Source organism: Panthera pardus, unplaced genomic scaffold, assembly GCF_024362965.1.
Source record: "Panthera pardus isolate Hobbes unplaced genomic scaffold, ASM2436296v1 HiC_scaffold_12, whole genome shotgun sequence".
Lineage (NCBI taxonomy): Eukaryota > Metazoa > Chordata > Mammalia > Carnivora > Felidae > Panthera > Panthera pardus.
In genome coordinates, this window is record NW_026526677.1 from 76,110,364 (window position 1) to 76,136,895 (window position 26,532).

Here is a 26,532-nt window from a genome sequence, read left to right on the forward strand (position 1 = left end):
CTCATGTGTGAGCATGCACACATTCTCTCTCAAATTAACTTAAAAAAAATCTCATTAAGGATACCATAAAAGCCTGGAATTAAGGGCAGAATAATAAAATCTACTTTAAATTGTGTGGGGAAGATGACCACACCATTTATACTATACCTAGAAAGTGAACTGCTAAGTAAAGGATCTTAGCAGCAGGTGACTTCCAGAAAGACTGTGGGCCCCCAGCTTGAGCTTGGTGGTCCATCCTGAGCTTACCTCTACCCACAGTCTTCTTATACAACATAACAACTATCTATGTTGGCCTCTCTCATTAAACTGAGCTTCTTTGAGTGCAGGCATTCTGTTCTTTTCATCTTTTAAAGCAAGCCTAGCATGGTACCTGGCACAGAGCAGGTCTTACTAAATGCATGAATATGTGAGAACAAAAATAGAATGTTTTTTAAAGACAAAAAATTCCAAAACACCCGAAGAGTTAAGGCAGAGCTGTTAATTTGATAAAAAATTGTGTGTGTGTGTGTGTGTGTCTTCCAGATTAAGTGATAAAATCATGCAATGTCTGGAATTTGCCCCAAAATAAACTAGACTAGAAGAGGAAAAATGGATTGAAGCTGGATGATGGATGGATACATGTTTTCACATACTTTCATCACTGGATAATGGACGTGTCTCACAAAAACACAACTGGTTGTGCCCTGCAGAAGTATAGGGTATAAATTACCAAGCTAACAGTTTGATTTCCTCTCTGCCAATGATGTCCTAATATATGACTCTATATATGTCCTAATATATGACTGTTACTGGCTCACATTGGTTCCGTTGGCTGATCAGACCAGTGACCCACCTCTGACAGTGACAATAATAAGGGACCTGTCATAGATGGGGGGCTGTTGTCTTCCGTAAGTTTTTTTTCTGAGTATAAATGGTATCTGCAAAAAAAAAAAAACAATGATAAAGAACATAAACAAGAAAATAAAAACCACCACAATCCTGCTATGAACATTTTGGTGTGTCCCCTTTAACTCTTTCTACATAATAGTAATTAAGTTTTACTAGTTTTATATCCTGCTTACATTACTCTGAGAACAGTTTCCATGTTCTAAATTTTTCTCAAAAACATCCTTTTAATGGCGGCATATTTTAGCTCATGGAATACCAGATTTTTCACTATAATAAATACTGCTTGATGGAATCATCTTTTTACATATTTTAAGACCTTTTTAAATGGAAGTATGGTGAATAAACTTACATGTATCCATCATCCAGCTTCAATCGATTTTTCCTCTCCTAGTTTATGATGAGGCAAATTCCAGACATTCCACGATTTTGTCACTTAATCTGCAACACACAAACGCACACACATACACACACACACACACACAATTTTTTATCAAATATTCCACCAATTGTACATAAATCTTTAATCACATTTCTGATTCTCTCCTTAGGGTAGAGTTAAAACAATAGAATTCCAGGTAAAGATGAAAATACTTTAAGGCTTCTAATATTTTACCAGATTGCTTTGCAGAAAGGATGTATCCGTTTATACTCTAGCAACACGAGGGCACCTCATTCACTACACCCTAACCATACAGACTCATTTATTTAGTTTTTTGAAATATATTGAAAAAAGTTTCCTCCATTGATTTTAGGCTTTCCAATATTCCTTCACCCAGAGCTAATGGTGAGATCTTTGGAATTAGTCACAGTTGGACTTCCACCCACAGCCTGTATAGCCATGTGACTCATACAAGTCAGTCTCTGAACATCTGCTTCCTCATTCAGTAGGTAAAAGTACCCACCTCATAGAGTTTTGAGAATAGATGCAATAGTGTTTGTAAGTGCTTCGTGTACTCCCGGCACACAAAAAGGGTTCAATAAATGGTGTATTCCCTTCAGACTAAAAGTTCCAAGAGGCCATATCTATTGTGTTTTTTCTTTCATTGTTTGGGGGGCGGGGGGTGAGGGGCAGTTGCTTGGTGTCTGATACATGGCCAGCACTTGAAGGAATGCACAAAGTTCTATTTGACAGTTAAAAATGACCTGCCGTTTAAAATTTAATAAAGTCCTATTTGCATTTCTAGTCTGTCATTTTTTTAAATTCATGTCCTTCGGCCATTAAAAAATACAATTTGTCAGTTTTTTCCAAATCGTTAAATATGACCACACTCTATGTCCAGTTAACATTAAGAATTTATTTAAAGAAAAAAACAGCTATATTAACACATATATACATATTTGGGTTTTTTTTTTCTTTATGCTGTTTAATACTTTTTGGGTTTCCCAGAGTATTTTTATAATCAGAAAAAAGAAAGAACTGATAAATATGATTTGGGGGAAAAACCAAAAAATAGAAACACTTGCTATGGGAAATCACTATTAAACAGGTTTTTAGCTGATAGATACATGAAACTTACTAAAACAATCCTGATAAACGTAAAAAAAAAATTAAGAAATTAGGGGCACCTGGGTGGCTCAGTCGGTTAAGCGTCCGACTTCGGCTCAGGTCACGATCTCGCGGTCCGTGAGTTCGAGCCCCGCGTCGGGCTCTGTGCTAACAGCTCAGAGCCTGGAGCCTGTTTCAGATTCTGTGTCTGCCTCTCTCTCTGACCCTCCCCCATTCATGCTCTGTCTCTCCCTGTCTCAAAAATAAATAAACATTAAAAAAAAAACTTAAAACAATCCTGAGAATCTCAGGGGAAGCCCCTTCTGAGCCTGTCATCTATTACAGCCTAAACCAACTGGAAGCTATTGATACTTTCAATATTCACAAGAACTTGGTCAACAGGTCATTCCTATTTACTATTCATTGTTTAATATGAATCCCTGTAGCCATCTGAAATGTTTCTTTCCAAGGGAAAGATCTCTTCCTGCTATTCACCCTGCCTGGGACAGTCACCAACTTTAGACCCAACTCAGTTTCTCCTTTGAACTTCGCCCTTCTTTTTTTTGTATAGTCCACGCCCAAAGATGCATCAGGGTTTGAGGCTAATGATTTTAGTTTTAAGTCAGGACATGCCTCATAAGTTATGGGAGGCAGTGTGGTCATGTAGAAAGAATGAGATTTGGATTCAGATAGAATTAGCTTTAAATCTCAGCTCTACCATTTATTAGAAGTGTGACCTTATGCTTAAGCCTTTATTCTTACCTATAATGAAAGGGTAATAATGCCTGCTTTATAGCGTTGTTATGAGAAATTAATACTATGCACGAAACCTGGGCCTGGCTTGGAAAGGAACTCAATACACAGCTCTCACTTTCGCGTTCCTCCTTTCCTCTGTCTCTTCATAGCATCTGCTGCATTTGATGAGAAGGGACCCCTGCAGATACAAGGAGATGGCTGTGATAGGGAGCTAAAAGTGCAGTTGGAAGGAACTAGTGGGTGAAGACACAGAGGGGATTGGACAGCGAGGACCAGAGCTGGAGGAAAGCCTGGATTGCCTGCTTTATAAACATAGGCAGGGGCTCAAGACAGGAGGGAAAGACAGTACATGCTTTACACAGGTTGGAGGAAGGGAAGGTGGGTGTGAAATAGGGGTCTAACAGACACTATTACCCTCTATTGATTCAGTAATGTCACAGACGGCAAAGGAACATTAAGCCAGGTAAATGAAGTGGATAACATTTCAGATAAAACAAACAAACAAACAAACAGAAAGATCCTAGCAAGGACAGGATATCTTCCTAATCTCAAATAGCAAGCTTTAGCTCTGGCAACCAGAATCACTATCTTTGACTGCCAAAGGAAATGTCCAGTGAAGCCTGAGAATGAAATCAATATTTAAATTAAATCAAATGCAACGGACAACAGCTGAAAATTATAACCAACCCGAAACTAGGCAGTTATTTTTGTTAAAACCTTGTATTAGGGGGGCACCTGGGTGGCTTAGTCGGCTAAACATCCGACTTCAGCTCAGGTCATGATCTCCCAGTTTGTGAGTTTGAGCCCCACATTGGGCTCTGTGCTGACAGCCCAGAGCCTGGACCCTGCTTCAGATTCTGTGTCTCCCTCTCTTTCTGCCCTTCCCCCGCTCATGCTCTGTCTCTCTCAAATATAAATAAACCTTTAAAAAAGTAAAAAAGGGGCGCCTGGGTGGCGCAGTCGGTTAAGCGTCCGACTTCAGCCAGGTCACTATCTCGCAGTCTGTGAGTTCGAGCCCCGCGTCGGGCTCTGGGCTGATGGCTCGGAGCCTGGAGCCTGTTTCCGATTCTGTGTCTCCCTCTCTCTCTGCCCCTCCCCCGTTCATGCTCTGTCTCTCTCTGTCCCAAAAATAAATTAAAAAAAAAAAAAAAAGTTAAAAAAGTAAAAAAAACAAAAACAAAAACACCCAAAACCTTGTATTAGGTCACAAACAATATATATAAATATAAAATTTAACTGAAAAGTTGTAGGGCCAAGAATTGCCAAGACAGTAGTCTCAATAAATGACTAAATAGTTCTGCAGGGCAGGAGAAAGAACAGTCATTTCAACAAATGGTACTGGGGCAAGTGCATCCCCATATGGAACAGAATGAAACATGATTCCTATCTCACACCACACGTAAAAAATCAATTCCCAGCTGGACTGGAGAGTTAAATGTGAACGTCAATCAAATAATTTTCTGGAAGGTAACACAGAAGAATCTCATTATGATCTCAGTATAGGGGATGTTTTTCTTAAATGGGACACACACACAGTAATCATTAATCATTGATGAACTAAACTTTGTTAAGAACTTTTGCTCAATAAGACACCATTCAAGAACAAAAAGGCAAGCCACAGACTGGAGATTTTGTAATACATATATCCAGCAAAGCAACTGTATAAAATATATATATTGCGAGGATACAGAGCAGCTAGGATCCTCTTACATGGCTGGTAAGAGTATAAACTGCTATAATCAATGAAAAAGTACAAAGTGTAGGAACATGCTGGAACATGGATGTATCTCAGACACAATGTTCTGTGAAAGAAGTCGTACACAAACAGGGTATATATTGTATGATTCCATTTAAATGTAGTTACTACTGGTTAATTTATAAAGCCTACCTACAGATGCAGAATTTTCAGAGCAACTTTCAGTAACAATTTTTTAACTGCTATAACATTATCCCAAATTATGTAGAAAAAAAATTATGTTCCTTGTCTCCACTTTGGCAGTTTTTTGTTTTAATTAACATGGTAGTGGAGGCCAATGCGCTTACATGCGAGAAAAAGTTAAAGGGATAAAAATGGAAAAGAGGAAGGAAAAATATCTCTATTGGTAGATCACATGAAATTATACCTGGAAAATCCTACAGTATCAAAGATAAAAAAAAAATTAAATGATACAATTTAGCAAGTTAGCAAGATATAAAATTAATGTGCAAAAATAAATAGCTTTCATATATAAACATAATAACCGGTAAAAATACATGATGGAAGAAAAACACCGTAATCACAATAGCAACACAAAAGGCAAACACTTAAGACTAAATTTTAAAAGTGTTAAAAACCTATTTCTGAAACACACAAAATAAACTTGAACAAATGTGAAGACATCAATTGGATAGGACATCCTCACAGGATGTCAGTTCTTCCTAATTTACAAATTAGGCAATACCAATTAAAATACCAAAACCCTTTTTTTTGGTTTGCTGCAGCCAGGAAATTGATACTTAAGTTTATTTGGGAAAACAAACATAAAAGAATAGGAAAACACTGAAAACAAAAAAAGCTAGGAGGAGTGATGAACCTTATCAGACATTAAAACACTCTACACAGCCTCCATAGTTAAACGTGCAAATGGACATTAACAATGGAATAGAAATCCAGAAAGAGACCCCACCACATTCGAAAACTTAGCACATAACCAATCACTGGAGCAAAGAGGCACCTGTAGTAAATGATGTACATTCAACTGAAGAGCCATTTGTAAAAGATAAAAGTAGGTCTATTCCTCACAATTTTACACAAGAGTAAACTCTAAGTAATCAGAGATCTAAATGTAAATGACTTGAAACTGTAAGTTTACAAAAAGGGAGTAATTTCCTCTATATGAGTAAATGAGTAAATTCCTCTATAACCTGGGTGTAGAGGAAGATTTTCTAAGTCCAGATGGAAAAGAAAAAAAAAAAAAAAGAGAAAAGGAGGAAAAATAGGACATTAAAAATAAACTAGCGCATTGGGGTGCCTTGGTGGCTCAGTCAGTCGAGCGTCCAACTTTGGCTGAGGTCATGATCTTGCAGTTTGTGGGTTCAAGCCCCGCTTCTGGCTCTGTGCTGATGGCTGAGAGCCTGGAGCCTGTTTTGGATTGTGTCCCTTTCTCTCTCCACCCCTCCCCCACTCGCGCTCTGTCTTTGTCTCTGTCAAAGACAAATAAACATTAAAAAGTATTGGGGCGCCTGGGTGGCTCAGTCCGTTAAGCGGCCGACTTCGGCTCAGGTCATGATCTCACGGTCCGTGAGTTCGAGCCCCGCGTCGGGCTCTGTGCTGACAGCTCAGAGCCTGGAGCCTGTTTCAGATTCTGTGTCTCCCTCTCTCTGACCCTCCCCCGTTCATGCTCTGTCTCTCTGTCTCAAAAATAAATAAACGTTAAAAAAAAAAAAATTAAAAAAAAAAATAAAAAGTATACAAATAAAAATAAACTAGTGCATTGCAAAAAAATATGAGCAAAATCAAAATACAAATAACACTGTAAGCTACATTAGCAATATGTTATTAGACAAAGGGCTAATATCCTTAATATCCTATATCCTTAATATAAAATTTAATCGAAAAAGGAACCAAAACCTTAGAAAAGTGGACATAATACATGAATAGGCAATTCACCAAAAGTGGATACAAAAATGGCCCTTAATCATGTTTTTACAACTTCTTATTCATAATAACAAAAATGCAAACTAAAACTACAGTGAGATACTTTTCCACCAGATAGGCAAAAATTAAAAGCTTGAGAATTAAATTCTGACGGTGAGGCCATGGAGAGTAACACATTGCTGGCAGAAACACGAAACGGTGCAATATCTATGGAAGGGAATTTGGCAATATTTAATAAAACTACATATACATTTGCTCTTTTACCTAGTAACTCCAACTTCTAGGAATTTACTCTTGAATATATACTTCCAAAAATAAGAAAATGCTAACACGAGGTTAAGTATTGCTGCATTACATAGAGTTGTAAATGCGAGAACTACTTAAATACCCAAATATGGGAGAATGATAGCATAAAGAATGAAATTTAAACTCAATGGAATACTATATAGCTATGAAAAAGATGATCTTTGAAAGGTTATATGGAGTGATTTCCAGCACAGATTATTCGGGGGGCAGGGGAAGAGCATGCACACACACAATTCATTGTGTAAGAAAGAAGGGAAAATTAGAAAAAAAAAAAAAACATATTTGCTTATTTTAGCAAAAAGAAATGCGGAAAGGATGAACGAGAATGGGATTGTTTACCTACAATCGGAGCAGAAAGGAATGAAAGGGATGGGAAAGGGTGTAAGATTTGAGTACATATGCTGAATGGTTAGACTTCTGAACATATGTTAATGTTCTATACATTAAAAAATACAATTAAATCCCGGACTAGAGGGAAAAAACATGCTTTGTAAGGGAATTATTGGGACAACTGAGAAAATTGGAATATAAAGTATTAAATGCATGTTAAAATTTCTGGAAGTGGTGACTGTACTGGTGTCATGTAAGACAATATCCTTATTCCTCGGAAATATACATTAAAGTATTAAGGGGTAAAGGAGCATTACTGCTTAAACCCTGCTCTCAAAAGCCTGAAAAAAATTACATATGTGTGCATATTCACATTTGCATATGAAGAAAGTATGTAACATACACACATAAATTTTTTAAATGCCAAAATGTTAAAAATTAGTGAATCTGGGTAAAAGGTAAAAATTCTCCATTCTTCTTGAAAATTTTAAATCATTACTAAAAGACTCTACGATCAAGATTGGGATAATAAGCCATTGGGGGCTTTTGTCTGTGGCGGATGGGTAGACTAATTGACTGATTTCAGGATTTATAGAAAGACATTTTAATAAATGTAAAATGGATGCCTCCATTTCATGCGTTCTATTTCCAGACTGTCAAAGGACCAACAGAAATGCAGCCGTGCCTCTCACCTTAGTAAACAATTTGCCTCTTGGCAATTTGCTCAAAGTCCAGATATACCTACCCCTCCACCTAATCAGTTCAAATGCACGAACAGGTAGATTGGAGTCACATTTATAAGCTCCTAGTCAAGCAAATTTTGTACTTTTAAAGCCCACTAGTGTTGGCATCTCCACATGGATCATGAGAACTGAAACAGTGGCTCTAAGAAGCCGAAGAGTGTGGTCTGGGTTAACCCGCTGCCCTTCTTTTGGCTAGTCAACTAGGATATACCATCACTGGCCGAGAGCCCTTTGAAAATCACTGTACCACTCTGGATGGCAGGTCACACAGATTAAACATTCTTTTATTTGACCCAAACTGAGCGGTAACATTTAAATGATGCATTGGAAAGCAGTGCCGTTATCCCTCAAAACAGACAAGGGTGGTTTAATTAAAAGAGGTTGACAAAGCAGATGTGGAAAAATCAGGATGTCAATCAAGTACCAAGGTGAACATACACCTTGATACGGGGACTAAAATATTTGACTATATAATTTGGGGTTCTAATTCAACAATTTTTGTCAGTAATCATGCCAAAGTAATGGACAAATAAGTACCTAATGGTTGGGAGGTTAAGTCTGGGGAGAGGATTACAGGGACATATACACATTTTAATATGTATTTCAATGTTTGAATTAAAACATTTTTTAAAATCTTTATTTATTTTTGAGAGAGAGACAGAGTACAACCGGGGGAGGAACAGAGAGAGAAAGGGAGACACAGAATCTGAAGCAGGCTCCAGGCTCTGAGCTGTCAGCACAGAACCCGATGTGGGGCTCGAACCCACGAACAGTGAGATCACGACCTGAGCCAAAGTTGGACACTTAACCAACTGAGCCACCCAGGCACCCCTCACTGTTTGAATTTTAAAGAAGACACCCTGACTTTACAATTTAAAAACAGCTAAAATCAGTTCTAGTGATCAGTCATGGGAAAGATACAAACATGAATGGAGACAGCAATCTGTGTGAGCTGGCTTTACAAAGATCAAACTAAAACGCTAATGTTTTCAGACCTAGCTAATAAACATTAAGATAAAAAGTAGCAAAAGGGATAAACAAAGGACAAAATACATTTTTTTTATTCAAGAATATGGAAGCTCTTTGGACTCAAAAACACAAACCTTTATTCTATAAAAGTTTTATAATAATCCTTAGTAGTTAGCTCTAAAAAGCCACAGAATACTAAGAATTAAATGTATGACACACAAAAAATCAGGCAACATTGGGGGAAAGTTATTTTTAAATATAGTACATTTCAACAGACAAATTTTACAATGGGAGACCTTTTAATTCAATTTTTCTAATAAAGGGTTTTTCTTGGTTTATTAAAAACATAAAATAGTTTCTTCTTGAACTTTTATAAAATTTATCAAACTGGCAATTTCCTTAGTAACAGGCGGAGCCAGGTGATATACGGAAAACAATTTCCATCTAAGATTAGAAGGCTAATTTTGGTACTACTGCATAGGTTTAGTATTATTGCATAGGCTGCAAATTTATTGCAAAACTATACTAACTTCTTCGGTTCAGATTTGCTGTTGCATCATCCTATTTGCCATCGGATGGTGGAGGCACCACCTTGTGGTAAAAAAAAAAAAAAAAAAAAGCTTCTCAAAAAATTAAAACTAGACCTACCCTATGGCCCAGCAATAGCACTGCTAAGAATTTACCCAAAGGATACAGGAGTGCTGATGCATAGGGGCACTTGTACCCCAATGTTTATAGCAGCACTTTCAACAATAGCCAAATTGTGGAAAGAGCCTAAATGTCCATCAACTGACGAATGGATAAAGAAATTGTGGTTTATATACACAATGGAATACTATGTGGCAATGAGAAAGAATGAAATATGGCCTTTTGTAACAACGTGGATGGAACTGGAGAGCGTTAAGTGAAATAAGTCATACAGAGAAAGACAGACACCATGTTTTCACTCTTATGTGGATCCTGAGAAACTTAACAAAAGACCATGGGGGAGGGGAAGGGAAAAAAAAGAGGGAGGGAGGCAAAACCATAAGAGACTCTTAAAAACTGAGAATAAACTGAGGGTTGATGGGGGTGGGGGTGGGGGGGAAAGTGGGTGATGGACATTGAGGAGGGCACCTGTTGGGATGAGCACTGGGTGTTTTATGGAAACCAATTTGACAATAAATTTCATAATAATAATAAAAAAGCTTCTCCATGACAGAAGTCAAAAGACTGGTTAGTCAGAGGGCAGGGGAGAGCCACTGGGTGGGGCTTCCAGGGCACGAGTGGTATTCTATTTCTTGACCTGCATAGAGATGTCATGAGTGCTGACTTTACAATTATTAAACCACATGACTTTCCTGTTCTTGTACCTTGTAATTTTAAAGGTTTATTTTGGGGAAAAGAAAGGTTTCTATGTACCTGAATGAAGTCTTATGCCTAAATGCTTAAAATTCCTAAGCACCTGGCCAGTCATATATTTATAGCATTTCCTGGAATTACAATTCATTCTTAGCCTTATAAATGCACTGCTGTATTTTTATGATAGGAACAAAACACCGAAAAGAGGTATATTCTTTGGTAAATGATGGAAGGCTCTTTTCCTCAGAATGTTTTCATCGTTGCTTTCTTGGCCTCCAAGAGCAACTGGGGGTACTCTGCAATCATCTGGAATCACCTCTATACACCTACACTAACATGTCTGAAAACTTCCCACCAAACCCCTAGATTTCACTGCATCAACAGTAAGTACCAAGGGCATACTGAAACTATGCAACAATATCCAATCAGAAAGGATTTTCTTTCCTGTTTCCAGGACGTGACACGCACCGTTAACAAAATGATTCGGATTAAGTGAACAGGGTTTCACCTCTCACTGCCCTGGGATCCCTTTTCCTAGGAGCTAACTGCGTTACACTTAGTACCTTTTTTTTTTATACCATGGAGCAATTTTCAGAAAAAGAGAAAGTCTTATTCGTTTTTCGTAGGACTTGGTCAGGATGCTTTTGTCACTGTCTCCTTCACTATGCCCCTCGCCCGAGCACATCTTGGCGGCAGGTGAGAAGGGCCATTAACAGACGCCCGCTGTGCAGGGGCGGCACTACGCTGCCCACACACCACCGCCCAAACCAGCTTCCATTCTGCAGGGAAAGCAACTCTCACTCCTGGTTTCATTTCTGCTGGGAGTATTAAAGATGTGGGCCCATGGACCTGAGAATATTTCGCAGGACAACGCCTTCACTGATTAATACTACCTGCTAAAAAAATCCTTACGCTCAAGCTAGGTACGGAAAATATATATTTTTTAATATTTAAAACGGATTCACACTTTATCCCAATAGAAGGTTATATCCCAGGCCTAGGCCATTTCAAAGGGCTATAATATGGAGACAGCCACCAGGCAAATGTTCTTTTATAATTTGACACAGTCCAGGTGTGACCGTGCCAATAATCATGACTACTGCTCAGTCAAGTGTATAACTCTACAAATGAAGAAATGTGTGCTTGTTGTACTGCCCAGATCTACAAATTCCCTAAGGAGTCTTTAAATATAGGTACCTCTTGGACGATAGGAAGGAACACTCTAAGGGTGTTTTAACAGTCTTAAGACAGAGAACGAAATTACTGAACTTAAATCTGAAGAGGTCCAATTCTTATACCCCCCTTGAACACAGTAAAGAAATACAAACTTGTCCACGGGCATACAACCCTGAATGTGCCTGATCCTGGAAGCTAAGCAGTGTTGGGCCTGGTTAGTACTTGGATGGGAGAAAATATGAACTTAACACGGGCTGCTTCACTAAGATTTCTGGAACTCTGTCTGATGTTAAGATAAAATGTTATTACTATGAAATTTTGGCACTGATATCCCACAGAAGTTGTATTTTAATATTTTAATCTAATATAATCATAACGACCAACTGACCACTGTATCTAAAAAACGTTCTTCAATTATCTTCTAAGAAAGATATAGTTAAGTATAAATCTTTCTTAATGCTTTTCCTCCTAGAAATAGAGGAGAGAGCTATAGCACAGGAGAAAGAGAGAACCACGAATAATGGAGAATAGAGAAAATGACTATTGCTGAATGGGAACACAATTTTTTAAAATCTTTGCTACAACTGAAATCAAAAACTTAGTAATTCAGAGACTGCTCTATTTTTTAATACAAATATATCTAATTATTCAAAGTATAAGATACATCTAACATTCAAAGTCTCAGTGGCTGACACGATCACAAACATTAGAAAAAGAACAACACTTAGTAACAAACAATGAGCTTAGGCACGGTTTTACAGATTGTTTTACCTTCAGGAAATCCAGAATCTTTAGAAATTATTAAAATTACAAGGAGATTAAGTTTTATAAGCTCTTTTCCTCAACTTTGGTTAAATGTAACTACATTAAAATACTGACAGTCTTTGATAATGAAGCAGAAACATAGAGTGACAGATTTCTGTTAATCCTTACTCAAGAATGGTATTTAAGCAAAGCCCTCATTCAGTTAGACGTACGCTAATATATGTAAGGAAAACATTCTGATCTTGTAGAGCATCCCCAGGTAATGTTAAGAACTAGATTAAAAAGTATGGTGAACCAGTGCCATTCTGGATGTCCTCAAATTGGGATGTTTCTCAATTAAAGGAGTCATGTTCACGAAACGATACGTCAAAACACAAATTCTTATACGTTAAGTTTTTCTGTTAAGTAAGTCTCTTTCAAATTCTTTAATTAACAGCAATACTTAAAAAAATCTTCAACTGTAAACTGTTTGCTTGCAGTGTTTTGATTTTTCCTGAACCTTGAATGCTTCAAACTGCCATTAAATATATTATCTTCTGTTTCCTCTTAAAGAGCTAGTGTTCATAAAAGGATCATCGTCGTCATCCTGCAATGACACAAATGTTACATGAGTGGTTGTTCCATGCTTCACTGAGGCAAGACAGAAGTGCTTCTGGGTAAACACCACCACCAGTAAGGGCCATTTCCTCCTTTCACATGAGGAAGGCACTCAGTTTTATATATCCCTTATAAATATGAACTTTTCCCTTCCCTAGTAGCTTGCTAAGAAGCACTCAAAATAATTGATCCTGATGTGTGTGTGTGTGTGTGTGTATACACCTGTAATACATACCATACACATTTCTATTAACCGAAAAGGCAAAAAAGATGTGGGGAAGCCAAGAAAATTAATACTCTTCAAATTATTTCTATTTGGTTTTTGAGTAGGTTTTTTTCCAATTACATATTATTACTGGTGTTACCTAATGTTCTGGAAACTCACCCCCCCCCCCCCCCCAATAATGAAGCCACATGGCCTAACTGAGAAATAGCTGTAATTCTTATCTCCCATTACCTATTTTATGCTAGAGATAGCTAGCTATTCTCAGATTGCTGCAAAAAAACATCTAGCAAATCAATCTTTCAAATGTCTTTTTGGGAAAAGAAGCAGTATGAAAGAGGTCCCTTGCTGGAACTAAGCTGCAGATTATAGGCATACTAAGAGCTGACAGGAATATCAGAAGAATTTAGTTAAAGAGTAGGAAAACTAAAACCTTCGAGAAGCCTAAAATATAAAATTTGTTGAGGATAATTTGTTGAATTGCTTTAAGGCAATAACTTTTATTTATTTTTATTTAAAAAGTTATTTAAAAACTTAAAAAAAAATTTTTTTTTTAACGTTTATTTATTTTTGAGACAGAGAGAGACAGAGCATGAACAGGGGAGGGGCAGAGAGACAGGGAGACACAGAATCTGAAACAGGCTCCAGGCTCTGAGCGGTCAGCACAGAGCCCGACGCGGGGCTCGAACTCACGGACCTTGAGATCATGACCTGAGCCGAAGTCGGACGCTTAACCGACCGAGCCACCCAGGCGCCCCGCTAAAAACTTTTAAATATTCAGAAGAGAAAGCAAAATTGCATGTAAAATTTTAATTTATGTTTCTTTTAAGACACTGATAAAAAGGGGTAATTATTTGGTGTTAGGCTTTGTTGGTGGTATTAACACATTCAAATGTTAGCTAAGTTGGCTATCTGGTAAGAAATGGATGCCTTGAAAAATACAAACTCATTCACATTTTTTGATTTATTTTCTGCTATTATCAAAGGCAGAACTTATTAATAAACCAGAGGTAAATCCAAATTGGAGCATAATAATTAGTCAACAGTTTTTCTTTGCAGTTAACATGAACTATATACAAATCTTTAACTGTAACATATAACCACATGTCTATCTAGATGCTTGGGAATTAACAAATTAACGTTAACTGCTCACCCCCCTCCTGGAAAAAACATATTCGTTTTTTCCATAGGTAGATTGAGCTCACGATGCCATTTTTCTCTTCAGCCTGAACTGTTGGTGAGTCTTCTCCTCAAGCTGGTTCAGAACCTCAGCTGGGATAGAGGGACATGATAGCAACAGGTGAAGCTCAAAATGAAAGGTGTGAGTCACACGCTACCGCAGGGGTGGACCTGGAAGACACTGTGCTAAGTAGAATAAGCCAGTCACAAAAAGAGAAAGACTTATGACTCCAGAGCAGGTATCTAAATCAGTCCAATTCACAGAAACAAAAAGAACAGTGGTTACCAGGGGCCGGGAGGAAGGGGAAATGAAGAGTTGTTCCATGGGTGAAGATTTTTAACTCCGAAAGAGGAAAAGACTCTGGAGATCCACTGCATAACAAGTGAACATACTGAACACGAGGGCACTGCACACCGAACAATGGTTAAGATGGCAAGTTTTACGCCACGTGTTTTTGTCATAATTGAGAAACTTTTTAAGTAAAAATAAACAAAAGAGGTTACAGACTTAAGAAAAACGCCTTAAAACAATTCAACAAAAAACTAGCAAAGTCCTTTCAAATGGCCTCCATGGAGGAATGGGAAAGGCCAGACTTTATTTAATTCAAGGTAGCTGAACCAACAAACGAATAAAACCAAGAGGCAAGTCCTGAGTCTGCCTTGTCCTATTCCTTCTTTGCTCCTTTTCTGGCCCAGACTCAACTTGTCTTCACTTGGTTTCTTTCACATATCCTGCCATTTAATATTTCAGTGCATATCTGAACACCTTTGTGAATGAAAATCACCACCACATACCATTTTATATAGGAAATGTGTAAAGCATACAGTGGGTACTTAACAAATATTTTATTAAAGTAACATTAAAAACTTTAAGAATATTTCATCACTTCTCCAAATATAAATGACAGATGCTGAAAACAACTATTCTGATCCATTAACAGGGCAAATTATCTTATTTCAAAAATTGGCAGGCCTTTTACGTCCGAGTATTTACACTTGCAGGTACTCAACAGATGCTACTTACGGACTCTTAACATCTTAAGTGCAGTTCAAAGGAAGGTTATCAATGAAACTATTTTAAAAAATAATTTCCAGCAACTAGCTTAGCAGTCCCTATTTACATTTTTAAAAAATGTTTATTTATTTTTGAGAGACCGAGAGAGACAGAGAGAGAGACAGAGAAGAGAGTGTCAGAGCAAGCGCGAGCAGGGAGGGGCGGCGGGGGGGGGGGGCGCAGAGGATCTGAAGCGCGCTCTGTGTTGAAAGCACTCACAAACTGTGAGATCACGACCTGAGCCACAGTCAGACACTCAATCGACTGCCACCCAGGTGCCCCAGTCCTTATTTAAATTTTATGAATTGCTAAAAATTAAAGAAGATTGAATAATATTACTTTATTACCTCATCTGATTCAAAATCGACCCCTTTAGCTATTTGGCTTTGGGACATGCGCTTGCTTGATGATGATGATGTGCTCGGACACCTGAGGCAGAAACACGGAAAAAACAAGGAAAATGAATCAGAATTCATCAGAAGTGCCTTTTTAGCTAAATGTTTCATTCTAGTAGCAGCCACGAATAAAATTAGCTAATACCTTCCCTTTAATGTACATTAGCAACATAAAAACTTAATGGTGAGAAAAAGGACTCTGGGGCCAGGGTTTGAATTCCAGTTTTGTTGTTTACTAGCTATGTGGCTTTAGGCAAGTTACTTAGCCTCTCTGCCTCAATTTCCTCATCCATAAAATGAGGATAATAATTTTTAGAGATTAATTGTGTCAGTGCCTGACATACATTAAACACTACACTGATACTTGCTTGTTAGTATAGGGCTCAGCATGTTACTAACATGCGTCTACTACCAGCCCCCACTCCTAAAAATTGTGGCAACACTGAAATACTTTTTATTCAAATATCAGTTTTGTCTCTTCAACAGGCTAAAACGATTTTAGGAAAGGCTCACTGCTTTCTAGGGTTGCATCGTTATATGATTTGTATTCAATCCAAAGCAAATAGCAAATATATACTGAGTGTTTGCTCTTTTCCAGGTACTCTGATAGGTCTTGGGAAATATCAGTGTACAAGAAGATCAAGATTCCCATCCTTATGAAGCTTAACTTGTGCTAATTAATGAAACTTATATTCGTATGTCTTTTTATCCATAAGAATTCTGTCTTCTTAGATCACTAGCGCATGCAGCCTATCCAGCCTGCCTGGTTTTTTACTGCCTGTGAGCTAAGAATGGTTTCACATTTTGAAATGGGGTACATTTAGATGGTTATATAAATACATACAGAATATCCTCAGTTTTGCCTCTTGGTCTGAAAAGCCTAAAATATTTATTATTGGGCTCTTTAAGAAAGTTTGCTGACTTCTCTCTTAAATGAAAGCAGCATTTGTCAATTCTTAGTTAATAATTTATTATTATGCTTTGGGATGTTATTACAGCAAAGGAAGTATGTCTGAAGGTCTTGTCTGGAAAACAGGTTGAGAATCAAGCGGTCTTGTGTCAGAAGGAGAGAGAAAAATCCACAGGTTCTTATGCATAAAAGTAAAGGACATGAGGATTTGTCAAGCAAACTTGAAGAACAACATGGTTTTAGAAGTACAGATCAAGGACATTTATCAAATGACCCATGTGGGGAGTGCCCATCTCTATCTATACTTGACCCAAGCAGGAACTACCTGATCAGTTGTTGACTTGCTTCTATCTGTGACAGGAAGCAGATCAAGAGCATAAAGTCATAGTGCCCAGGTGGCAAAGTTAGGTTAATAAGTTCTTGTTGGGGGCCTGGAGAAAGGGGTGGGGTTTATGGAAACACCCACTGAGATGTGACTCTGCCTCTGATGTCTCCCCAATAACCAATGGAACCCAGAGACAAGCCAGTCATCTATGATGGATGGTGGCTCATCTTATCATAACAAGAATCCTAGTTCAGAGACCCCACAGACCTACAGATCTCATCTGTGAAGGATCCCCTATCCTTAGAAATCAGCAGAGGGGAGGGAAAGAAATAAAGGGAGAAGGGTGTATCAAATCGAGTGCCAGGAGTTGTATAAGTTTTCTCCATTTTTGTTCAGCTAGCATTTGGGGCCATAAATTAGAGTTCCTCGTCTAGAGATGTTCAGCCAGTAAGTCAGTTGTAGCAGTGTTATAAACACAGGGCAACATGTTAAATTGGCCTTATATTGTGCCTGGTACATAAAAGGTGCCACAAAAACCTTAGTTCCCTGCCACTGCAACATTTAATAGAATCCTCTCAACCTCTGCTCCTCCCCCTGGCCCAGTGGGGCTGGGTCTTCTTGTACTTGCTGCTTTAAAGGGAGGGTCGTTATTATCCGCCAGCTCTATCAAACCTGAAGGGCCCTCTTATTCTCAGTACAAGGACAGAGTTTGGAACGACTTTTTCCAGGGAAAAGCAGGCTTTCCATTGCCTATTTGGCAGAAAGGGATCTTACAACTGGAAGCTATTTCTGTTTTCAAGTTAACTGCAAGCATATTAGTGCTTTCACTGCTTACCCTTCCTCCTGTTATGCTTGTTTTCCCTAGCGTGTTACTTAATTTATTTAATAAGCACTTACAGGGCTGTTATTGTGTGCCAGGCACTGTACTTAGTCCTTGATAAACGTGAACTCACTTAAGCTTCATAACCCTATGAAGTAAATATTAGTATATTCATTTTATAAATGAAGATACTCAGGCACAGAAAAGTAAAAACAAAAAACAAAAAAAAAACTTGCACAAGGTCCATACCTAGGAAGTAGCAGAGCTTAACTGCTGTAAATTATAATCAGGGTAACCATACAAACCCTGCCACTAGTAATATAATTCTTCAAAACCAGCCTAAATCATGTCATTCAGTTGCTGTCATCAGAAATACCAATCTGCCATGGCTGATTTCAGATCTACTGCCAAAATGTTAATTTCTAAATTGCCTCTCATCATTTAAATGATTCTTGCTGCCTGCACAACGGTTTGAGAGGTTAATCTATTAAGTTCAGAAGTGACAACAGAGACAGTTCTGGAGCAGAATGTCTTGGCTGTGTGACTAGCTGGGTCATCTTAGGTAAGCCACTTAACCTACTGTGCCTCGCCTTCTTCAAAGGTACAATGGAGATAACAGAGTTTTGTTTTTTTTTTTTTTTTTTTTTTTTTTAATATTTACTTATTTTTTGAGTAAGAGTGAGCCCATGTGCAGGGGCGAGCAGGTGAGGGGCAGAGAGAGGGAGAGACAGAATCCCAAGTAGGTTCTGTGCTGTCAGCACAGAGCCCGATGTGGGGATAGAACTCATGAGCCTTGAGATCATGAACTGGGCCGAAATCAAGAGATGGGTGCTTAACCGACTGAGCCACCCAGGCATCCCAGGATAATGTAGCTCTAACCATGAATACCTGGCATGGCTGTGAGCACCAAACAGGCTAATTCACATGTAAAGACTTGGAAGAGTGCCTGACTGAGCAATTCAGTTACTATTATTACCTCATAGGTAAATAAGAAGTCAACATTTATTCTTCTGAAAAGTAGACCACCCAAAATGGCAACAACATTATGAGTTTTAATACCCTGAAAATATATGTCAAACATACTGAAGTTGCATTTTCACCATTCCAATAATGAAAAATAAAGACTTCATGCAAGCTAAACTTCTTTTTCCTCTCAACTACTGAGGCACCACTGAAAAAAACCTCCAAAGGCTACACCTGTTTTTGTGTGTTTTAATTCACAAAGACAAGAATGACCAAACAAGTATGGATATTCTTTCAATAAATCTCCTTCTCCTTAAGCAAATTTGAGTTATGTTTCTATCGACTGGAACCAAAGGAGTCCTGATTGATACTGGACTCAAGTTGAAGACAGTAACTCAAGACTGAGAAATTCAAGTAAATCTTTCTATGAGCTAACTACCTCAATGACCCTCAACTACGGACTGCAAATATACAATCTAACCTGCGTCTGAGCCCATCACAGTATTGTGTACTCCTTCTACAAAGGCTGGCATTGGCCTTGGCAACTCTATACTCTCCTGGGTCTTTCTCAGGTCCTTCTTGTTGCCTTTCCTACTTTTCCTAAATTCTAAAGGTTGAAACCCAGGTACTGGAACACAAGCCCTCTTTTGTCTCTACCTTCTCTTTCGAGGTGATCAATCCATTCCAATGGCTTCATTAAGTATCAGTGTATCAGTTATATGCTGCTTAGAAGTAAATTTTGTGATCATCCAAACCTCTGATCTCAGCTCTGGACTCAGATCTCCAATTGCCTATGACCAACCCCCTTCAAGTCAATTTTGCAGGCATCTCAAACTTTCCATGTCTCAAGCTGAATTTTTGATTATCTGCCAATCATCCTTTACGAAAATCTGTTTCTCTTCTTTTATGCCTTTCTCAGTGTATGGCAGTGAATGTTCAAGTAGGAAACCTGGAAATCAACCCTGCTACGCCATTCTTCCTCACTCCAAATGTTCAATCCATCCCCAACTGCTGTCATGTCTACCTCACAACATAACCTGAAACCATCTATTCTCTCCCTTTCCCCTGCTACCACTCTGGCGCAAGTTTCCATCATCTCTCTTCCAGGGAGTCCAGGGACTCCCCACAGCAGCACCGGCCTTTCAGGTCAGCCAGCTGGTGCCCTGCCTCCTGCACCACAGGGAGCCTTTAGAAATGTAAATCCCACGGAGCCACTACTCTCCCCAAATCCTTCCGTGTTCCCCCTGCATTTATAATAAAGTCCGAATTCCTTACCTTGCTCAACTGTTCCTGCTTCATGATATACTCCTGCCTCTCCTATTCTTATACCAACTTCCTTCTTTCCCATGTTTTAGTCTACAGTAAGCTTGTTTCTTCTTCAAGAGACTTCTACATGTGCCTTTCCCTGTGCTTTAGGCAAAGCCACGTCTCTTTCAGTAAGATTTCAGCCTCCTCAGAGGCCTCCTCAGAGGCCTTTCCAGATCACCCTTTCAGAGCAGATGTCTGTGGCCTATGACATTACTGTTTACTGCTGCTTCCTGATAACTTGGTAGGGGCCAAGGGCAGGCCACACCAAGATGGGCCACTCTGGCATGAAGATTATTTTGAGTTAAGAAGCAATCAAACCCCAGCAGATTCAGGAAAAGCTCTTTACCTCTCCCTCAAATGCTTACAAAGAGTTTAGTAGAGGACCTGTTCCAGAAAGAGAGCTATCACCATAGATAATTACATTATGACATATATTAAGGTATGACAAACAGGAGAAACCTAGCAAGGCCTGTGTGATCAAAGTCCTCTTTGTCCTACTGATTCTGAATGTCCCGGCAAACATTTATTTACTAAGCATTTACACTTTATAATCTTCTTGTGAATTGCTTTCCTTCCCTTTGCCATCCCAGACCCCCATCCTCTTCTCCTTAGTTCAGAATGACATATATATTTGGAATTGCCATGTTTGTGTGGATTACCCCCTATGTACAAAATTAAATTTGATTTTCTCCTGTTAATCTGTCTCACGTCAATTTGGTTCTCAGCCCAGCTAGAAAGACCTTCAACGGCAGAAGAAATTCTTTACAATTTCCTTTAAGCATTTTTACACATCTGTTGATCATTGGCCCAGATGTGACCTACCTTCTTTGTGAAGCCTTCAATGACCTATTCTAGGAAGACACTGTCACTTCCCTCAGATTTCAATGCACTGGAATAAAACATTCATCTTGTTGGATTATTAGTGCCTTATAATTAGTGTACTGCTAACGTGGAAATTCCTTGAAGGAAGGAAACATTTCTTTTGTATTTCTAGCCCCAGCTCCTAGCATACTGTTTAACCCTAGAAATAAGTGGATAGAGGGGCGCCTGGGTGGCTTGGTCGGTTAAGCGTCCGACTTCGGCTCAGGTCATGATCTCACGGTCCGTGAGTTCGAGCCCCACGTCGGACTCTGTGCTGACAGCTCAGAGCCTGGAGCCTGTTTCAGATTCTGTGTCTCCCTCTCTCTCTGCCCCTCCCCTGTTCATGCTCTGTCTCTCTCTGTCTCAAAAATAAATAAATGTTAAAAAAAAAAAAAAAAAAAAAGAAATAAGTGGATAGGGAACTATACCTACCAATTTTTCCAACACAGACCCGTAATTCACATAAAGCATATATTCTCGGTGGGGTCAACATCACACCCAAGGAATTAAAACTGGTCCCGGGAGATGGGGTGGGTGAAAAATACTGAGATACTACAATGGTTTTGACCCTTCCCAAACTCAATCCTACCCAGCAAAATTTCATTCTTTAGTATTTAATTTCTCTTGTTAGGGAGAAATTAAATTTAAGTTATTTTAATTAATTTAAGTCAAATTTAATTTTTATCCTTAGGTAACGAAAAAAGGCTGACATCATGAAAAACAGTGTGAGAAACACGGAGGCAGAGTTTTTTCTCATTCTCCCGCTTAGTGCCACAGCTCCCACTCAGGCCATCACTCTCAGCTGTCCTTTTCCACCTCTTTGCTCCAGATGATTCCTATCTTCAAAATCTCAGGTAGATTTTACTCATTCTATAAAGCCTTTTCTTTTTTCATAGCCCACAATTCTTGCTCCGTTTTCTAAGGGCCTATAAGCACTCACACCTAGTCTGTATCATAAAATTTCACACACGATTATGTACTGACTCATCATCCTTTAATGGACTGAAATGTGTTCATCTCTCCTTTCCACTATAATTTATGCTGCCTAAAGGCAGTAACCATGCTAAAACATTTACTATGTCCCCCATCAGACCTAATTTAATGTTCACACAGAAAATTTCTGTTAAGAGAAGCTCTTGATTATTTTCTTAAGTAGAAATTTTCATTAACTGAGCTTAAGTTAAGCAGTGTTCACCTGAAACATGAACACAGAGAACATGGCAATAGTGAATCAAGTCAACCCTTACAGTAACAGCAAAAATGGCAAAAACCAAAAGGACAGGGAAAAGCACACAAGTAAGTGCTTCAAGGGCAGAAAAAGCCAACATGATCCTCTTTTCAGTGTTTATTTAGCACAGCACCCTGTGTAACTCAGTATATAAAAATGTGATAACAAAGAAGAGAAGCTGAAATCAACTATTAAGAAATATACAAAATTATTTTCTGTTAATTAGAGAGAATACAGAACTCCATCGGGAAAATCTTTGGGTAATACAGACAAAAGGAAACAGATTACAGGGTAAGTTCCGTTGAAAAACACTTGTAATGATGCTGCACCAACTCTGTGAACCAGCCTTCCATCTATTTTTCACTTCTCTATTTACTTGACCAGTTGGAAAATAAATCTGTTAAAACTTCTATGGCACAGGGGCGCCTGGGTGGCGCAGTCGGTTGGGCGTCCGACTTCAGCCAGGTCACGATCTCGCGGTCCGTGAGTTCGAGCCCCGCGTCAGGCTCTGGGCTGATGGCTCAGAGCCTGGAGCCTGTTTCCGATTCTGTGTCTCCCTCTCTCTCTGCCCCTCCCCCGTACATGCTCTGTCTCTCTCTGTCCCAAAAATAAATAAATGTTGAAAAAAAAATTAAAAAAAAAAAAAACTTCTATGGCACAGAAAAATGTGTTAAGTAGAGCTCTGAATAATTTTAAGTTTCTTCAGACGTTTCTTTCTGCACAAAGTCACCGCACCTACCTCTGCTCTGTTTTTGAAGTGGTAGGAAACATGTCTTCTTCTTCATCTGTCTCATCCACCTCAATCATCTAAGGGAAAAACAAAACAGGGAGTAGTTTTTATGGAAATGGAACACCTGAATAAGAATAAATCACTGAGGGGCGCCTGGGTGGCTCAGTCAGATGAGCGTCTGACTTCGGCTCAGGTCATGATCTCACAGTTCGTGTGTTCGAGCTCTGCATCAGGCTCTGTGCTGACAGCTCAGAGCCTGGAACCTGCTTCGGATTCTATGTCTTCCTCTCTCTCTGCCCCTCCCTGGCTTGGGCTTTGTCTCTCTCTCTTTAAAAAAATACATGTTTAGGGGCGCCTGGGTGGCTCAGTCGGTTGAGCATCCGACTTCAGCTCAGGTCACGATCTCGCGGTCCGTGAGTTCGAGCCCCGCGTCAGGCTCTGGGCTGATGGCTCAGAGCCTGGAGCCTGCTTCCGATTCTGTGTCTCCCTCTCTCTCTGCCCCTCCCCCGTTCATGCTCTGTCTCTCTCTGTCCCAAAAATAAATAAACGTTAAAAGAAAAAAAAAAAAAAAATACATGTTTAAAAAAAAAAAGAGTAATTGAATCTCAAGAAAAATCTTTTTTTTTTTAAATTTCATTTTTTATTTTTCTAAATTTACATCCAAATTAGTTAGTATATAGTGCAACAATGATTTCAGGAGTAGATTCCTTAATGCCCCTTACCCATTTAGGCCATCCCCCCTCCCACAACCCCTCCAGCAACCCTCAGTTTGTTCTCCATATTTAGGAGTCTCTTCTGTTTTGTCCCCCTCCCTGTTATTTTATACTATTTTTTGTTTCCCTTCTCTTATAGTCATCTGTTTTGTCTCTTAAAGTCCTCATATGAATGAAGTCATATGATTTTTATCTTTCTCTGACTAATTTCACTTAGCATAATACCCTCTAGTTCCATCCACGTAGTTGTAAATGGCAAGATTTCATTCTTTTTGATTGCCAAATAATACTCCATTGTATGTATGTATGTATGTATGTGTGTGTGTGTGTATATATATATATATATATGGTGTGTGTGTATATATATATATATATGTGTATATATATATATATATGTGTATATATATATACATATATATATACACACACACACACACATACACACCACATCTCCTTTATCCATTTATCCATCGATGGACATCTGGGCTCTTTCCATACTTTGGCTACTGTTGATGGTGCTGCTATAAACATGGGGGTGCATGTGTCCCTTCCAAACAGCACACCTGTATCCCTTGGATAAATGCCTAGTAGTGCAATTGCTGGGTCATAGGGTAGTTCTATTTTTAGTTTTTTGAGGAACTTCCATACTGTTTTCCAGAGTGGGTGCACCAGCTTGCCTTCCCACCAACAATGCAAAAGGGATCCTCTTTTTCTGCATCCTCGCCAACATCTGTTGTTGCCTGAGTTGTCAATGTTAGCCATTCTGACAGGTGTAAGGTGGTCAAAAATAAATGTTTAAAAAAAAATTAAAAAAAAAAAAAAAAAGAATAATTGAATCACAAGAAAAATCTTTTTTAAATATACCAAAAAAGTCACAAAAAAAAGGGGGCAGAAACCCCATGAAGAGCAATTGTTAAAACTGAAGCTTAGCCTGACCTCCCTCCAATGTCTTCAATCATAAATGGTATTCTTTCTATATAATGTGTTTGAGCTCGCCTTTCTCCTGGACACCACGGCAGCCAGGGCACCTAAGGTGAATGACTCACATAGGGTCACGTGCAGACAGTGCCTGTGATTTTCTTGGGTTCTAGTGAGGAGACCATTTCCAGTTTAAAATTTGGTATAAGACCATGTGGAAAGTACTGTATATCTAGCTTTCTATGACACTCATCCCTGTTAAACACCATTTGGTAGTTTTAGGCCCCAGTAAAGATATTTGTGATTCTTGATACTAACATCCAAAATACTACTTCTTCCTCTACATTTAGTGTTACCTTGACATTTAATACACTTAGTTGCTATGTCTAACTAATGAAGCCGAGGACAAAACAGTGAAAAGACAGCACCTGAGATCTCCCCCTCCAGGCTGACACTGAACTATTAATAAAAAATCATTAAATGCAGTTGTCTAAGAAGCTATGAATCCAGCCAATATTTCTGCATTGTCATAAAACTATCAGAAGATTGTCTTCTGTGCCTTGAAGGAATCAAATGTATTCAATACTCCTCTAATCTACCAATGTGTAACCACAGTTAAAAAGTGAAAAAAAAGTTAGTTTAGCACCACCTGTTCCTTTTGAACTCATGTTCCTGCCTTATATTAGAAAACTCTAGGAAAGAAGCTACCGTGTGGATGTGATTATAATTTTTTTAGATATGATGATCTTGAAGTGACAGCAGACAACAGTTGAATGTAAATAATAAAATGGAGCTCAGGACAAAAGCTAGCACTGGTACACTCACGTAGCAGTGACAACAGGAAGAAGGGGGGGAAAGATGAAGAGAGACAAAAGAACAAAATGAAAATCAGGACAGAAGTTTCCTGGAGAAGTGGGGTGATCAATTGTGTCACATACTCAAAAGATTAAAAGAAATTTGAGAAAATGCTGCTGGGGCAGGTATTATACAGACCATGGATTCTCATCTGGAGGGGATTTTTAACCCCCACTCCTATTCTGGAAACTTATGTCTGGAGACATTTTTGATTGACACAATTAGGGGGGCTTGCTACTGGCATCTAGAGGGTATAGGCCAAGATGTTGCTAAAAACCCTACAATGCACAGAACAGTCCCTCACAGTAAAACTCACCTGGTCCAAAACTTATCTGGTCAGTAGTGCTGCTACTGAGAAACCCTGACACAGAAGGAAGAACACTGGCTTAGGAGTGAGTGGGTTTTGAAAGTAAGGAAATAGGGGAGTCAAGCCCATACAAATTCTTGGAATCCAAAGGAGGTGCAGAGGGCCTATTTTTAAATCTGAACACAGAGGTCCTCAGATTCTGACCGCCTGGTTTGTCTTGAGTCTAGCTCCAAGCCATCAAGGCACAAGCCATAGTATTATGAGAGTATAAATAACAAAAGATAGCCAGATTTACTAAGACCTCTATATGCACTGAACTCCTATGTGCGATATTAATATTCCACGCACGGACCTTTCTGGCTCCACACTGTTATCCTTAAAAATATTCCTGGATACATACATTTATGGCTTTCTAATCACGAGATCCATTATTAAAAAAAAAAAAAAATCCCAGAAGCCCTGACTTGATAATTCATAAAGTTCTCTCCAGCTTTAACACTCCACACTTATCCTTCTCTTGTTTACTTTGTTGATCAAAGAATTGACAATTCAGAATGCAGGATCATAAATTATTAAAAACCAATTATAAAAACTTTTTTCTTACCTCTGTATAATTCTTAGTAGCAACATTTCGGGAAGGCTGCGGTCTTGTAGATTTAAAGGCTATGATACAAAAGAAGAAACATCCATTATGTTACTCTTAAAATAACTTAGGAAAATTTGTCACATCTTTAGCTGAAGATTTTGTA

General features: G+C 38.7%; 1 protein-coding gene across 8 annotated transcripts in view; it reads right to left on the bottom strand.

Annotated features, from left to right (window-relative positions):
• Positions 1–12,237: 12,237 nt before the first annotated feature.
• MRE11 (MRE11 homolog, double strand break repair nuclease) overlaps positions 12,238–26,532 on the bottom strand; it is a 75,627-nt gene continuing 61,332 nt past the window's right edge. For all 8 annotated transcript variants that reach the window (XM_019450109.2, XM_019450106.2, XM_019450107.2 and 5 more), the window contains 4 exons: positions 26,388–26,446; positions 23,000–23,067; positions 15,798–15,879; positions 12,238–12,983 (listed from right to left, as the gene is read on the bottom strand). In XM_019450109.2, the coding sequence (XP_019305654.2) occupies positions 12,927–12,983; positions 15,798–15,879; positions 23,000–23,067; positions 26,388–26,446 (266 nt within the window). In that variant the 3' untranslated portion in view covers positions 12,238–12,926. The remainder of the gene's footprint in view (positions 12,984–15,797; positions 15,880–22,999; positions 23,068–26,387; positions 26,447–26,532) is intronic.